A 16,763-nucleotide genomic window follows, 5' to 3' on the forward strand; every position below is an offset into this window, starting at 1 on the left:
ATATATATATATATATATAATATATATATATATATATATATGCCCACATCCACACGCATGAATGCATATGATATTTCCATATGCATATTAACATCTACCGCCCTTTACCGTGTCCATAGCCCGTCTGAGGGGTCCCTGAATGTTGGGATTCCGCTCTCTGCTGAGACACCAGCCCCTGTCAACGCTACAACGTATCTGCAGCAAACACGCGCACTCAACTAGCACAGATAAGAAGCACACATAAGCCACTTGCAATACAACACAAAACAATACGCGCTTACACAACAACACTGCATAAGCATGGCCACAACCACACACACAAACAGATACGCACACATAGCAACACAAATATCAACATACTCAAGTCACAGAAACATACATGTTTACACGTATGCACCACCACGAATAAAATCACGAACTCAAACACAGACAAACACAACTAAACACGGGCACAACCACACACCCAATCAAATACGCACACAAAACAACACAAATATCAACACAGGCAAGCACAACAACGGACCTTGCAGCGCGTAATTCATCGGCAAGTCTTTCGATCGAGATGTGCTCGGTGCGCTTTCGGCGCAAATAGGTAGCCCACTGTCCCATGGTGTTTCTTCCGTTTCAAATCCTAAAGCAGTGGCTTCCCTGTCAGCGAAGCCAACAACGCGCCGCACACTTCAGCAGCAAGTACACTTGCAACAGTTAGTGGCGGCCCTCCCCTGTGGATCTCATGATCCCTCTGTAATGTTTAGCTGGTCGGACCAAGTGAAGCCCGGCGAGGGCTCGGGGCAGCAGTGACGGAGAGGCGACCTGATGATGTATGAGGCGTCACTCTGTTTTTGCTGCTGCGAGGCCCAGGCGATCCCTCTCAGCTCTCAGGCGTTCTCTTTCTCTTCTGTTGAGTTCAGCAGAGGTAAGCGGCTCGGTGTTGCGTCGGTTTCTTGAGAGGTCCCTCAGAAAGGCTACACCCCAGAAGCCCACAGCAACGGCGTGCAAAGACAACAAAAGCAGCAACAGCAGCTGCACCGCGAATGGTAAGAAGGAGCTGCCGTCGGGAGATGCAGCGCTGCCTTCTACTCCCTCAGCAACCATCGCAAGACACACCAGCAGCGCCAACAGCAACAGCACCAGCAAGGGAAGAAGCCAATCGGAGCTGGTAGGAGGCACAAGAACCACGGGAAGTAAACAAAAACGTGTGCCCAGTGCACTTGCGTATAATTCAGTCTAATTAAGGCGTCTCTATGCCGACTACAGACTCTCTTAATCTCCTCAGTGCACGCATCGTTTGTAACTGTAGGCCCAGGACCGGCCGCTGTGTGCAGCGAAAGCAAGAGCACCACTGGTTGTAGTAATGGCCCCAATACTTAAATTGAGACGCACAATTGAAATATTCTGCATTTTCTTGTTCAATTCAGCTTTATTTTGTGAATTATAAGTAATTATAGAGGGTTCTGCAGGGGAGGCAGAGCCTGCCGTATGGTGTATGTAGTGAACAGCGTGACGAGCGGTTACTACGTATAATCCTAAGTAGTTCAACCTGGTGCACACTCAGCACTTATAGGCTAGACTCAGCTAATCTTTGCTAATACCACTTGAATAAGCAAATAATCACTCTTAAAGCACAGTCGAGTCCATATTATCCAGGGAAAAACCCAGAATAATTGAACTGACCGGCTCCCCCCCCCATCCCCCCCGGGGAGGGTCAGAACCTAGGCAAAAGCGTTAGCCTCACGGTCAGCCCTGTGCTTCGTGTAGGCACGTACACTCCTAACTCATTTGACCTCTTTTCTAACTCAAGAGTTCCAACATATAGGTGTATTTATATATCTCACTGTTCCCTTTCGTGAAACTAGGCATTTAAGGTTACCATATGCGCTCTACTGTAGTGCGCGTGCACTGCAGTGTGAGGGGTCGTTTGACAGGAGGAGGGGTGTTTAGGGTAGGGGCTCGGCTGCTACAGGTAAGCCCTTAAAAGAAAAGGTAGACTCATGTTTAAACGCAAAATGCAGGTTTTATTCGATGGGAAGCATACAGGCAGTTGCAGTAATTGAAGGAGCAAGCCGCCAGACTGCGATGGAAGGAAACAATTGTATGGCAAATTATGGCGTAGAGTTTCTTCTACGAAGCGGCATCTAAACCATCGCTACTTCAGGTGATGATTTGACGTAACAAGCGGTAGAAAAGCGCAAGATCCTTGCACCCACATATTCGAGCGTGTGGTGTTGACGGAAATAATAGTAGTGTTGAAACTGTCAGCGGCTTGGGTTAATGTTTCCAAAATGGCTTTAGGAGTGTCCCATGTGATTGACCTTAATCGAGAAATCCCATTAAGTCTTATGGCATTGAGGTTCCTAAGAGGAGATCATTCCTACGGAGCAGTTCGCATCTATTCATTCCCTCCTCTTAGTGTCCTGTGCTCAGCGGCAAAAATGCATGAAGCTGGTGATGCTGAGGGGATGTGTTTGCCTCTTATGGGCTGAACCAATCTGTAACGAGATTCCTCGGAATCCTCCGAAGAAGGTTGTGAGCTGCACTCGAGTCAAAAATTCTTATGAGACTTCGCCAGCTAAACACCCGTCTCGCCCAGCGCGCTACACTCAGCGTCTTGGAGCTGAAATAAAGGAGGCCGCGGGGAAATTCGTTGCCACGCATGGCAGACTTTGAATTGCAACCCAAAGCAAATAGTGTTGCAGGGTGGGCAACAAGAGTGTACAACCAGTCCCGGGTTTGCTGCATGCGCTAAGACAATGACAATTTTTGGACCCTTGATTGCTCCTTATCCTGCGACGTGCATGCATTTAGTGGTAGACAGACTAACTCCGTACAGATCTTCCTATGCATCCCCCACATGCCGCTGAAGCACCACTTGGGTGCCTTGTAGACCAAAACGCAGCGACGAGACGAAGCTCCCTGCCTGTCATCCTGTAGAACTAGGCGCAGACACTACGCCAACGACTGGACTGGAAGATTGCACCATCTTATTCTAGCTCCATTCGTCAGGTCCACTTCGCAGCCTGTGCAGAGTAGCGCGAGCAACTCCTAAGCAGTACGAAATCGAATACATACAGATTTGACCTATGGCATATCGGCAGCTGCGGCGGTCACCTTTTTTGGGCCTACCCTAGCATTGCAGATTGCATGAGGGTTCCACTGTGTCCCTGGTTACTTTGGTTGCTTGGCGCCGGTGCTGTTGTAAGCTTCCTTCTGTTACACCTTCCAAAGCGAGACTGGCACCCGCATACCGCGCATCCATAGGTTCAATATCAGGGCCCTGCCGATGCCTGCTCCCTGGCTTCCCATCTAAAGAGGTGTAACGCGAGACTTCAATCTTATCAGAGGAGTACTACTCGCTGCTATGTCACTAGGACATCGCAGGTCAATGGCTAAATAGCTGGGAAGCGGGGATGAGGTGGGGACCTGCGATGAGTTGCAACTCACCGCGCTGCAGTTTAAAGTGTGCAAAAACCGCCGTAAGCAAGCACGCGCAATATATCCTGGATGTATGAATCGATACTGCAGACTGTTGCTGGGAAGCCTTGTCTGCGTATCTCTTGGCCACTAGAACCGGGTATGGGTTCATTTTGAACATTTTAGTCTGAATTGACAAAAGCTGCACACTGTATAATGGAAGTGTTAAAAGAGTGGAATTTCTTCTCTTCTTTGCGTAGATATTCAGTCAATTTTGGCAGGGTCAAGCCTTTAGCATAGCAGGGCTGCCCTCAGGAGGATATCCCTTCTGTGGGTCCTTGATGCAGAAGTTCCGAGTCTACCGTTGGACTTCCGCTCACCAGTGAATCATATATCTGGATGGAAAGTTCTATGGATAGGTTCCCTTGCTTAAGCTCCTTCATAGCTACCGTAGCCTGTTCCCATGCCCAGCAAGGAATGAGCCCGTGTCGCGCCGCATGTCAGGAAACCTCCATATTCAACGTGTTCTCCGTAAAAGTAATATTTTTGCTGAGATACCGCCAAAATTGTTGTGCCTGCCCTTTTGATAACAAGGCTGTACAGAGCATTTGCAAACTCTTCTGGTGATTGGTGGAGACACAGATAGAGCTCTGCAGAGGATTTTGCTGCCCCCGCACCGGTGCGTCCCTCATATCTGGGCTGTCGGAGAAGTCAGAGTCACTGTTCACGAATTGGCTTTCCTCTGGAAACATTTTCGGTTAGATGAGGCGCAAAGAATGCGCCTGCTCCAACTCGGCATGTCCTCCAAATAATGCGCAGCGGGACTTCTCGCTTGGGTGGCTATATTCGTTTCTCGCACCTGCCCCCAGTAACTGTGCTGTGGTATCAAGTGCAACGGGAGTCCTTGACCCTAGCTTCTGACTGCTGTGCAATGTAGTGAGCCAATATTACCTCATAACTACTCCTTAGAAGCTGCTGACCCCCCTAATTTCTCTATCTCCAAACGTCCTGAGCCCGGCGGCCCAAGCTGCTGGAGACGCGAGGGTGGAGGCCGCTTGCCATGGAAGTAACGTACCTTGTCTTAATTCAAGACGCATAGCAGCCGCCGCGCTAGCATAGATTAGCCCTCCCAACTATACGCATGAACAATGTGTACCACTGTTGAAAACCTCCGCTTGTGTGCCTGTTGCATGGTAAGACCGAGTAAGGTTTCATGCACAAACTTCATTTGCCACCACGGGCCAGGCCCTAGTGAACACACTAGCCACCACCGCGCAGACTGAGTCCATTCGTTGCTGCGCGGACAAACAATGTAGACAATTTATGGAGGCTTGTTCTTGAGTGCCAGTTGCCTACTAAGGCCAAGCAAGGATTGGTGAGCCAAGTTCAGGCGGACTTCCCAACTTCGGACAGGCCTTGCTACATACTGCATGTACTTCATACACAGTGGAGGTGGGTGAAAGACACATTGGGAACTATGCAAAAGTTCAAGACTTAGACAAAGCTGCAGAGAAACAAAAGAGAGGAAAACTTCAGTTAGGAACAGCTTCGTTATAACTGCATCCACCAAGAAGACACCGGTGGCAATCTCTGGGGCCTGACGGGCCAGGGCTTCTTCTGCAGGCGGCTTCATATAAGCTAGACTTTCGAATTCCTTGTCCTCAAATTTAATGCACTGAAACCTTTTAAATGTAATGGTTGCGATGTTTTTGCGTTTTGGGGGCAATAACAAACTCGAAGAAGGTGTAGAGTTTTGCTGCTGCTACTGTAGGCACTGCTCGTTCAGGGCCCCCAGCAGACAGACACGCAAGCAACAGCAGCTGCTGCAGTGTCACTAACCCTCTCTGCAGTGTGCCGAACACCTTTTACGTTTCCTTTAAATAATAGATTTATTTCGTTGGAGGTTCGTGAAGGCGGAGCAGCAAGGAAGACCTTCAGCTTCTTGATAGCGTGTGAGCCGCTGCTGCAGCGAGAGAGAGGATTTGTGCTCGTGCCGCCTCTCCCGTTGAGTATATCGTGGGGCACCACTTTCTCTTTTCTTTGCCTTTTTACACATCTCTTAGAGGCAACCAGTAGCAGAGTGTGCCGCTGCTTCCCTCTCGCTGCCGGTCCACCCTGCAGACCTGTTGCTCCTCCCCATGCGTTAGAGGGAGAACAGGCGATCGTTCTTTCTGTGTAGGTAGCGGCTACATATGTTAGTTGCTTGTTTCTTTATGAACAAGCGAATGGTGCTAAAATTGTGCTGCAACTGCCTACTGCAGTTTCCTCCTGTATATAGGAAAACTCCTGGAGAAGGGACGTCTGTTCAGGTCCTAACTGAAGGCGTTCATGCTGCTGCATGCATGCATGCGTTGCAGGTTATTGCAAAAAGAGAGGGCAGCTCTGCTGACTCTCGAGTGCATTGGAGCCCGGTCGGTGGCGCTGAGTGGGGGAGGCTTCTCGGTCTCTCCCGCCCGGTGGACTTAGGGCACGGCACGACACGTTGTCATTTCTTCTTCTGAATCCTTCTGGTGCACCATCAATAAAGAGTTAGAGTTATCAACACCATTTTGAAGGTTACGAAGATGCCGCCCAAGAAGAAATCTCTTCTCAAAGTCATTATACTTGGCGATAGCAGGTAGGTCAGGGCCTTCCCAAACCCGAGACTCGCAGTAGGCAACTTGATGCGAGGATAGCGGTGTTATGCACGCATTATATTGTATACAGTTCCAGTGCTTTCATTTGCACAATTATTATGCCGTTCCATATTAGTGTAAATTCTATTTTGCACTTGCCTGCTGCTTGCGATGATGAATTAGTATTGCTGACAGCTTGCCGTGAATTGCGGTGTCTCAGCGTTGGGAAGACTTCTCTGATGAATCAATATGTGAACAAGAAGTTTTCAAATCAGTACAAAGCAACAAGTGCGCCTGTAACCGCTTGTAAAACCCTGTGTTCCTGCACTAGTAGGCTTTCCCTGTTTTTGCATGTATGACGTGCTTGTACATCTTAGTGCAGTCCTGCTGGAGCAGTGCCGTGCGCTCAGTTGGTGCGGACTTCCTCACGAAGGACGTTGTCATTGACGACAAAGAAGTGACGATACAAATATGGGATACAGCAGGTGAGACCCACAGCGAACCTCCTGCAGTCCTACCATTCTTGAAGCCAACCGAACGTTCAGCACTCATTCGTGAGGACGCTGCTTAACCAAAGGCTGATGATCTTACGAAACACAGACGAACAAACAGTCTTGATCATCCCTAATTGTGTAGCAATTTAAAACGAACTAATCTCTGGCTGCTCGGGCGTGTGTATGTGTTGCACGTGCGCTGTTGAGTTGTATAAATGCAACCACCGCCTTTCTTGGACGTTCGTTCCCGCTTTTTTGCGGGCATGACTCCTGCAAATGCATCGATCGTCTCTCATTTTCCCTTATTGCGACTGCTGCTTTCCAGGGCAGGAGCGATTTCAGAGTCTGGGCGTCGCCTTCTACCGCGGGGCGGACTGTTGCGTGTTGGTGTTTGATGTGACAAACCCCAAGTCGTTCGACAGCCTCGAGTCATGGAAGGAGGAATTCCTTATTCAGGTGGGACTATTGAGACAATAATACCGCTCATGACTTTCGTACATACACGAGATGAAGATGAAGGTTCTGTACTGTGGGTATTAGCACGCATAAGTGCATTCCATTGCTGTCTTTGAAGGGCACGTAAAGTCACTGTTCGCCGCATTATTTAATACCCTGGTGGACGCTGCTGCATTGTAAATGCTGCTGCTTGCTTATCGCTGTTCTACCGCTGCTTTTGCTGCAGTCGTCGCCTTCAGACCCGGACGCCTTTCCGTTTGTTGTTCTGGGTAACAAAGTCGATGAAAGTGAGGGATCTCATCGTATAAACATATTTATGCTTGCTAGATTAGAATTGCAATAAATAGGGAGACAGCTATCAGGAAGCAAATACTGCTTGTATGCATGAATGTTGTTCAGCGCTGCGAGCTTCAGGTTTTTGTGTTTTCCTCAGAAGACAAGCGGCGCGTATCCACGGCAAAAGCTGAGGCCTTTTGCGGCTCTAAGATCAGTTACTTTGAGACCAGCGCAAAGCAGGCAACGAACGTTAGCGCAGCGTTCGAGGAGATAGCGCGGAAAGCGATGCAACATGAGACGAAACAGGAACAGATGTGAGACAAGCGGACAATAGCAACACATCGTGCATGAAGCTATTGAGAATTCCACGAAGTGCTGACATTGCTTCTGTTGTGTGTCCCACAGCTGCAGTTGACAAGGCTTGTCTACTGTAGTTTACTGACCGTTGCCTGCTTCGTGCTCAGCATGTGCTCAGCATACGGGTGTTGCGCGTATGCTGACGAGAAAATATTATGCTAAGGTGCTGTCCCGTGATTTTTTGCGTCGGTGCTGCAGCTATCTGCCCGAGACACTCACTCTCACGAACCAAGAGATCCGCCCTCAACATGTTCAGAGCAGCGGGGGCTGCTGCTGACTTGCTGCTGGTCTGCTGCTAACCTGCTGCTGGAGGAGCTTGGCGCCTCACATCAGTTGCAAGCCCAGAAGGCGTATGAGTATCGGCTGTTCCAGCGGCCTGTTTTGTTTTGCTGCTTGTTGGCGGTGTCTTTCTGTGTGCTGCTACTTCCTCCTCTCCCTCCTGGCTACGAAGTGCATGCAGTGCATGAGCTGTATGCACCCAACCACAGCAGCTCTGGCTGCTGCTGCGCAGGCACTGTTGGGGTGACTTCTTCACAGCGTTCAAAATGTTGTTTCCCCCGCTCTGTTTGCTACAGCGGATGATAGTATTTCGGGATTCTGCTAGCGGTGTGAACAAAGACAGACAGCTTTGTTTTGCTTCACATCTGTGCCCATACACATGGTAGTATGCCTTACAACAGAACGACGAACTGGCAGAAAAGTGCAAAGCAGTAGACAATCGTTTCTAAGTGTAGATGCGCCTGAAATGGTCAAAAGCTAGAGGCTCAGCTAATAGGCGAGATGATGGATGCAGCCATTATGGAGGTAGTCAAGGCTGCCATAGTTAATTGCCTACCCCCCAGCGAGAAGATGATGCAAAGCAGAAGGTGCACCTATACGTCCATTGCTTAAGTGTGGTGAAGGCACTAGCTCCTCGATATCGCTTATGTAGGTAGGACGCTCATCGTGTGGGGGCTCGCACTTTGAGTACTAGCAAATTATTTTCCCCGCCCCTTTCTCACTGTCTCGCCTTTACGGCAGTCACTACAGAGTGGAAGGATGTTCAAGCCGGCGCAATATGGAAGGCTGAAGGGAAGCGGTTTTGCTCTGGTGCATGCACTTTGTTCTGTTCGGTAGCGTCCACAGCCAACCGATATGTGCAGGACGCCCTTTTACAGTACAATTGTCTTACGATTGAGAATTGAGGAGTCCTGATTCAAATAGGTTGTCCCGTCGTGGCTTTTGTCTTGGGTGGAAGAAGACAGAAGACAGACGGTCCGCACTACGCACACTAAGATGTGTGAGGGCAATAGTGGCGTTTCCACCGGAGAGGTAGCTACAGGGTAGTATGTAAAGCAGACAGACACTAACATTGGTGGCAAAAATCGGGAAATAGTCTAGAAACGAAAGTTCCAGAGCTGCTGTTTTTCAGTGGTGTTGCAGCTGCACCGTAAAGAATGGTACAGGCTGCAGCGACGGAGGATGAAGTAACCAACTGGTGTGATTTGAACACATACAAAGATGAAACTGTTGATGATTTGTCTTATATATCACTGAAACTTCTTTTCTTGTGGAAGGGATGAACAGCAAACAAACTCGTGAGGCGGTCAAGCCCTGGACTGGTCCACGAGCACAACGCACTCAGCGGTCGATAGCCTGTCGCCACCTCTTCAAACGCTGATCCTGCTGCTGGAAATTAGCGAAAACCTCGAAACAGGGCTGTAAACCTCTATTCTCCACATTTCCCTCGTCGCTTGTGAATTGAATCCCTCAGCTTCTCTCTATGAAGTGATTCTGGGCAAGCTTGGAGCGCTGAGTTGGTCGCCTCGGGCGGCCTCAGCTGCGCATTGCCTACAGATTTTGGCGACAATCCCATATTGAATTTCATCCCTTTCCTAGAAGTATCTTCTTCTTGTCTGCGCTCTGCAAGGCAGCACCTCTGTTCGGCTACGCGGGGCCTTTATACGGGAGTGGAGTCTGTGTACAGCCAATCGACTTGCAGCAGCGGCAGCGATGGCCAACTTGTTAAAGAGCAGGAGGGTTTCGTTTCCCCATTTTAGGGGTGTACGCGAGTTATGAAGCAGCAGACACCGGGCAACACCTCCCCAGTCCCTGAGGCGCGGGCTCTGCCGTTCACTTTTCCCGTCCAAGCATACAGACCGTTTCAGCGACAGCCTCCCCAGCGTCGTGCACCTCCTGCTACAGCAGAAGGAGTTCGCTTCAGAGGTGCTACAGTAAGCGGGGAGTCAGTCGCAGACGGTCTCGTTTCACCTTCCAACTTTAGGGGAGGTCATCAGGTGCGAAGATCTAACAGCAGCGCTACAGCTGCCCCGGTTTTCTGTCAAAGACGCTCAACTCAAAGAGGTAGGAGGGGCATTGGCCTCCCCAAGATGTCTGTACACCACCGCGTCGCTGTTGCAGACTCGCAGGGCTTCTTGCGTGCCAAAGTTGTTGCAAAAGAACAGCTATGTTCTGAGGTCATCGGCGAAAACCAGTCGCTGATTCGGCAGCTGGAGGAGACGAAAGCTCAGCACAGGCAAACTGTGGAGCGCCTGAAGGCGTACGTTCTACCCAAAGTGCATCTGTGCAGGTTAAAAATGCCTAGTAAAGCTTGTCTTGGAGCCCGCCCGTTTGAACTTCGTTGCATATATATGTATGGAGTCGCCGAGTAGAAGACTCACTGTAGTCCACAGACGGACTCCAGTCTCTCCTTCTGTATAGCAGTCAGATGCTGCTGCTGTTCCTGTTTCTTTTGGTGCTGCTGGCGCTGTGCATCTGCAGGGAGGCGTCTGCAGTGGTGCAACAGCTACTGGCAGACACTGCTGTCTACAGAGACACTCATGAGAACCTTCTAAGGAAACTCGAAATACATGAAAGACAGGCAGAGAACGAAGCTCGACGCGCACACCAGGCAGAAAGGCGCTGCCAGGATGTGGAGGACAAACTGCTCGTTCTGAAGAGGCAAGCAGTAGCAGCAGCACCATCAGCAACAGTAGCAGCAATAGCATCAACAGCAGGCGCAATGGAAGTAACAGTAGTAGCAGCAACAGCTCCTTAGCGAAATCCGCATTTGCCGTTGGTTGCATGCTTTGCTAACTGCTGGTGCTATTTGCTGTTGCTGTGCTTGCTGTTGCGGGCTACGAATGCCGCTGGCCCCCTTTCCCCTGTCTGTGGGTTATCCCGTTCTTAATAGAAGGCATATGTACTTTATAGCAGTTGCTTCATCCATTTCTCTGCATTGTTTCGCGTTTGCTCAGATTTGTTTCGGGGCTGCAAGAGAAGCAGAAAGCTCTAGAAGATGAGGCGCATGCATTTGCTGATGCCTTCCGCACTCTCAAGGCAGCTGTCCGCAGATTTGCTGAGGGTCTCGCCGCATGCAATGTGGGTTGGGAATAGAGCAACCAAATGGGAATGATAATGCAGAGGTAAAGGGCAGAGAAATGGATGCCTCCGAACGTTTGTACATAGACCCCAAGCTCTGTCCTTCTGCTTACTGTCACTGCAGTTCTCTGATGATGAAAAGGCAACAGCTGAGCAGCTATCCGAAATGGTATCTCTGGGGATTAACCGCATGCAGGCAAGCCGGAACTCAACCAAAGCAGCAGCTGCTTCTGCTGCTGCTAGGTTTCAGTCAGCAGAAGGTGCACCAGCAGAGTTTAGTGCTGCATTGCTTCAGAAGCTTGGATACTTGGCGTGAAAGAGAGGAGTGACCCGGCTGCATGCTGCATGCTGCATGCTACCTATCGGGCTTCGTGTGTCTTCGTTGCCTGCTTGCCTGCACGGTGCCGCAGCTGGAGCTGTCTGAAATAGAGGCGGCGTTGCTGGAGAAGGGTTTTGTGAAGGAAGTCAGCGCAAAAGGCATTTTGCAGGTATGAGGAATTTTGCCAGTTTGGGTGTATGTTCATCTGGATTAGCTGTTTGTGTGTTTCTGTGGCCCCCAATTTTGTGGCCCCCACTGAGTACAGGATTTTCAAGTAGCTTTCTGCAGCCTTGTCTGCGTGAAAACAATTAATTGAAACTGATAAATGGTCTTTTCATATGCCAGCGAAGTTGAACTTTGGTACAGAGTACCACCATTTGGCTTTCCCGTCTATTTCTTCGTTCGTGCATTACTGGACAAGCACATCCTTCTCTACTATACCCAATTGCCTTTAAAGAAAGACATTTGCTTCTTTTGCCAAACATCTCCTCAGAGCACTTTGCTTAAGGAGCAGCCAGCCTCCATGGTGCCGGCAACGGAGGCGTCGCGGTTGCAGCGCGAGAAAAAGATGTGGGAAAACAAATATGTGGTAAGGCTCAAGGTGTACATATACTTGAATGCCCACACGTTTGTCGGCATCTTTGGCACCCATTCAGTGCTCTTCTACTGATGCTGCTGCTGCAGAGGGTCGAAAAGGAGATGCGACGTGTGCAGAAACAACTCGAAGAAGTAAAGAAGGAAAATTCGAGGAAAGCAGATGTTCTGCTGAAACTGCGGCTGAAGGACCATCGCCTCAAGTATCTACAGTCTCCTGAGCCCCTAAACCCTTAATAATTTGCGGTTTCATGTTGTTAGCTGTGTTTGCTGTCTTAGAAGCAATGCTGCAGTGATGTCCGAAGGGCTGAATTTGCCTTGCACGGATGCGATATCCTATGTATGGAGGTGTACCTATAGAAGGCTTTGTCTGCTGCAGACAATCGTCTGCAGGCGCAGTTCAGTTCTTTTCGCCTTCTCTTGGGCATTCTATGGTTGCTTTTCTGTTTTACTCCGTTGCATACGTGTCTGCTCTGTACAGGGGGGGGCTGTGTAGGGGCGTTGCGTGCTGTGTGCTGCTGCTTAAGCCTGTCGGGTGCTGTCGATTGCTGCCTGCTGTTGACTGTTGCTGGCTGGTGCTGCTTTATTTGTACACAGGCAACAGGACGCTGAGTTTGCTACAGCGAAGGCAAAGGCACGGGAGTTGCAGACTCAACTAGAAAACCTCCGAAAAGAGAGGTGCCTCATTTATCTCTTTAAACTTGCCTTCTATCCTTCCTGTGTTCCCCCTACTGCCCTCTCCTTGCCTGTTTCCACTGTGCAGACAGCTCTACGGTATGCATCAACATTGTCCCTCCCTTTCTCTTTTACTGGGGCTGGCTGCACGCATGTGCCATTCTTGTTTGCTGCAGAGACACCTTAGCCGCTTGGAAGGCCTCTCATCCTATTTACAAAGGGTATCGCGTCGACGCTGCTGCTGATGGGAGATCCTCGCGTTCGGGGAGCCGCAGGGGTCCCCATGCTTCGCCAGTCGTCTCAACGGCCTCTAGGGCTAAAGAGCCTGCAGCAGTTACTGCTGCAGAAGCAACTCGAGGTCCTGTTGGTGCAACGGGAGACTCAACAAGCCTGTTAAAGTTGCTCGCTGTTGACTCACGAAAGGAGGCGCCTGGAGAGGCCGCATTGAGAAGGTCTTCTTCGGGTGTCTCCTTAGCCAGCAGCAGAAGAGTCCCTTCTGTAGCATCTGCTGGCTTGTCTTCTAGTGCTGGATTGAAGCTACCGAAGGCACACACCCCCAGTGCTCCGGAGCTGCTGCAGCAGCAGCCAGCAGCAGCAGATGGTTCAGCGAGAGCAGCAGCAGCCATCAAGTCCTTAAGCTCGCCAGCGCTTCCTGCTGCAGGCGACAGCGGCCCGACAACGTCTCTCAGCCGCCAGACATCGCGACAGTTCCTCGAAGCAGCAGGAATGAAGCTGCTTAGGCGCAGCAGCAGTAAGTCTGCTGCAGCACCTGCCTCAGCACCTGCCTCAGCACCAGCATCAACTGGACACAGCACCGAGGGAATAAGCGATGCCCCTCGTGACGTGCTGAGCAGCAGCAAAACCCCTCAAAAGACAAGAGGGAGGAGCGGTGTTCAACCAGGAGGAGACGGAAATGACAGGAAACAGTCGCCGAAGGGCGCTGGCGGAGGCAGCTTCACCCAGCAGGTGACATTGACGTTGCCTCGAAGTCCGCGCTCTGTAGTGACGCCCGTGTTTGCTGCTCCCCCTGCAACAGCAACAGCAGCAGAGGCCGCAAGAGGGAGAAGAACACCAGCAGCAGAAGCAACACCTGAAACTGGGATAGGGGGAGCCGACCGCCTCAGTTCCTTCTTCAGCAGCGCCTTCATTAAAGCGGCTGAAAAGGAGAAGGAGGTGACAAACCTGCAGCAGCAGCAGCAACATCAGCAGCAACAGCAGCAGGAGGAGGACGCGCTGCTGCTGCGGAGCCAGAGCCCTAGGGGTGCGTCTGCTGTCACCCCCCACAGAAGGACGCCAAGGAATGGAGGCCCAGCAGACAGACTCCATCGACAGCCTTCCTTTACTTCTGCTCAGTCTGCAACCAGAGGATTCCGGAGGATCCATGTAGAATTGCATGAGGGAGATGACGCTGCTGCTGCTGCTGCTGCTGCTGTTGCTGGGGGGCACGGCTCCGAAGACGGCCAGCCCCTGAGCCCCAAGAGCCATATTGGGCGAGCTCAGGCAATCGCCTTCATGGAAGGGAGCAGCAACAGAGCCAACAGCAGAAGCAGCAGCAGGCCTAGAGGAGACACTGCAGGGACTGCCGCGGCGTCCAGGGTCTCAAGAGTCAGCTCTTTTGCCTCAGGGGCTTCCGTCAGAACCCTCAGAAGCCCAAGGCCTGCTGCTTCTGATGCAGCCGCTGCAGCAGCTGCTGCTGATACTGCTGCAGCAGCAGCCGGTGGTGATGCAGCAGCAGCTGCAGCAGCTGCTGATGCTGCAGATGGTGGTGGTGCTGCTGCTCTAGAGGGCGGTCCTGAAGATGCTGCCGCTGCTATCCGGAAGACAAGCAATGCAGCAGTCACGAGGATACACCCACCACCGCCGGAAGCGCTTGTGGCTCCAGGAGCAGTAGAAACTTCTGCTGCTGCAGAGACTAAAGCAGAGGCAGATGTCGGTCCTTTGCAGAAACAGCTGCAGCAGCTGCAACAGAAGCAGCAAATCTCACGACGACTGGAGAGGCGCCAGGTGGACCTGCGGGAGTCTGGAGGGCCAACAAGGCAGGAACCAGTAGTGAAAATGGCGACGGGAGCACCAGGAGCACCAGGAGGAACAGCAGCACCCGCTAAGAAGTCCGCAGGTGTCGTCTCTTCATTGCGGCAGGCTGGAGCGCCACCAAGAGACGCTTGGGGACACAAAGAAGACACTTCAAGCGCATCTCTGCAAGAGCAGGTGGAAGAGGGGAGACCCCATGAAGGAGCTTCACCTGAGAGAGAAAATGAAACAGCTGCAATCCTCAGCAACGATATGGAGACCCTCCTGCAAAAGTACCTAGGCACCCAAACTCCGCAGACAGGAGACAGTCGTCTGGACACAGCAGCAGCTATTAACCAAAGAATAACAAGCAAATTGCCAGGATCCCCCCCCCTAACGAGACTCCGGGCAGCCGAAGGAGACAATGCAGTAGCAGCAACACCAGCAGCACCATCAGCAGCTGCAGCATCCGCAAGGACACCAGCGCCAGCAATACCAGCTGGAGTAGTTCCAACAGCAGCAGCAGCCCCGGGGGAGACAGGCCAGGGGTGGAGGCCTAAGGCACCTAGCGACAGCAGCTGGGCTGCGCAAGGAGGTAGGTCCCGAGGCAATATGGCGCACGCAGGATACACCTCCACATACACCGTACACATGAACCAGCAGAGAAGAAACAACTCAGCTGCCCTCCCCACACCAAAGACACCGCAGAAAGAGGGGCCAGCAGCAGCACCGGCGCCAGCAGCACCTGCAGCAGCATATATTGAAGGGACAACAGCCCCGCCCACAAACGCCTCCGGAGACACAGCACAACCAGAGCAACAACAAGAGCAACAAAAGCAAAAACAGCAGCATCAACAACAGCAACAGCAACCAATTGTCCGCCTGGGAACACGTGCAGGGATGCCTGCTCACATCATCACGGGGGTCTTGAAAGCTCCACCGAAACTGCTGAGTCCTGGAGGTTCAGGTGCCTCCGCTCATCTGTCTCCAACTCATATCGCGTTACCTTCTCCAATGTCTGCCGCTGCTGCTGCTGAAGCTGCTGACGTTGCTCGTGCAGGCGACAGAGCAGCCGGAGGTGAGAGTGGTTCCCTTGCGGATGTGCGGCAACAGAGAAAAGTGACTGCTGCAGTTGACAGCAACAGCAGCAGTAGCCGCAGCAGCAGACCGAAGGCGGAGGCTACTCGAGTCGAGAGCGAGTTTGTAGCTCTTAACTCTCCTGCTGCTGCAGCTGCTACTTCTGCTGTTGAGGATCCCCAGGAGACTGAGAGAGGAGAGGTACATGCAGCAGGGCCCCACCGCAAGCGGGTCTCCAGCGGAGACACCCCAGCAGAAAGCTGGGCAATGGCAGCTCCCAAGCTTAACATCAGCGCTCTGAAGGCCTCCTCGGCCTCGGGTCCAAGAGGGGAGACATAATTAGGAGGTAAACCTTTTTGTTGTTTGTTGCTGGTCCCCTTATCAGTATTTATTATCATTACTATTATTGTTAGAATTTGCATTCTTTAGTCTTATTCTTGTTATTACTGAGTATTATTGGAGTCGGCAACTCTTCTGTTGTTTGTTGCTGGTGCTCATAATAGTATTTAATATTACTACTATTATTGTTAGAATTGTCATTATTTATCATTATTACTTTTATTCATGATACTATTGTGGCTAAAAATATTACACGCTACTATTGGAGTAAGTGGGGACGGGCGTCGCCATTATTATTATTGCGATGAAGATTATTCCCGTTTTTGTGCAACTATTACTATTCTTTTTCTGATTAGTATCGTTGCAATTTGTTTATTATTACTGGTGTCACTATTATTGATTTATTTGAAGCGGGCGCTGCGCTGCACAGGCACCTAAAGCGCTATTGTTATATATTTTAAGCCCGCTGCGGCTATCCAGCAAATTCCATTTGATGGACGAGAAAAGATGCAGAACTACCTTCTTATGTTTTGCTGCCTGATCTCCTAAAACCATTTTGGTGATATCTGGGGCCTTGAGGAACAAATAGAAGGGCTGAGATTGACCCTATCGAGCGTTTACGCTAGCCCTCCGCTATCCAAACCCCAGTAGTTGCATTTCCTCACATATACAACAAATATAAAATTAACGTTGGAATGGAGGAAGTCTACAGTGGAGGGAGCTTGCCCCAGCAGCAGCAGAAGCTCGCGTGTAAGTGTGTGCATAAGACCGTCGGTCCGG

The 16,763-nt window shown here is 50.9% G+C and overlaps 2 protein-coding genes across 2 annotated transcripts; both read left to right on the plus strand.

Annotated features, from left to right (window-relative positions):
* Positions 1-5,975: 5,975 nt before the first annotated feature.
* EMWEY_00037980 (Ras family domain-containing protein, putative) lies at positions 5,976-7,886 on the plus strand (the record flags this gene model as incomplete). Its single annotated transcript, XM_013482289.1, has 7 exons — positions 5,976-6,028; positions 6,247-6,314; positions 6,404-6,511; positions 6,846-6,976; positions 7,203-7,263; positions 7,410-7,566; positions 7,808-7,886. 7 exons carry the CDS (start codon positions 5,976-5,978, stop codon positions 7,884-7,886), a joined length of 657 nt encoding a protein of 218 aa, XP_013337743.1.
* A 2,092-nt stretch (positions 7,887-9,978) lies between these two features.
* On the plus strand, positions 9,979-15,983 carry EMWEY_00037990 (hypothetical protein, conserved; the record flags this gene model as incomplete). The annotated part of the gene is made up of 8 exons (XM_013482290.1): positions 9,979-10,148; positions 10,370-10,549; positions 10,846-10,969; positions 11,380-11,457; positions 11,782-11,877; positions 11,973-12,085; positions 12,480-12,656; positions 12,734-15,983. The coding sequence occupies 8 exons, from the start codon at positions 9,979-9,981 to the stop codon at positions 15,981-15,983; spliced, it is 4,188 nt and encodes a 1,395-aa protein (XP_013337744.1).
* Positions 15,984-16,763: the final 780 nt, after the last annotated feature.

The sequence above is a fragment of the Eimeria maxima genome, genomic scaffold, assembly GCF_000499605.1.
Source record: "Eimeria maxima Weybridge genomic scaffold, Emw_scaff579, whole genome shotgun sequence".
NCBI classification, from domain to species: domain Eukaryota; phylum Apicomplexa; class Conoidasida; order Eucoccidiorida; family Eimeriidae; genus Eimeria; species Eimeria maxima.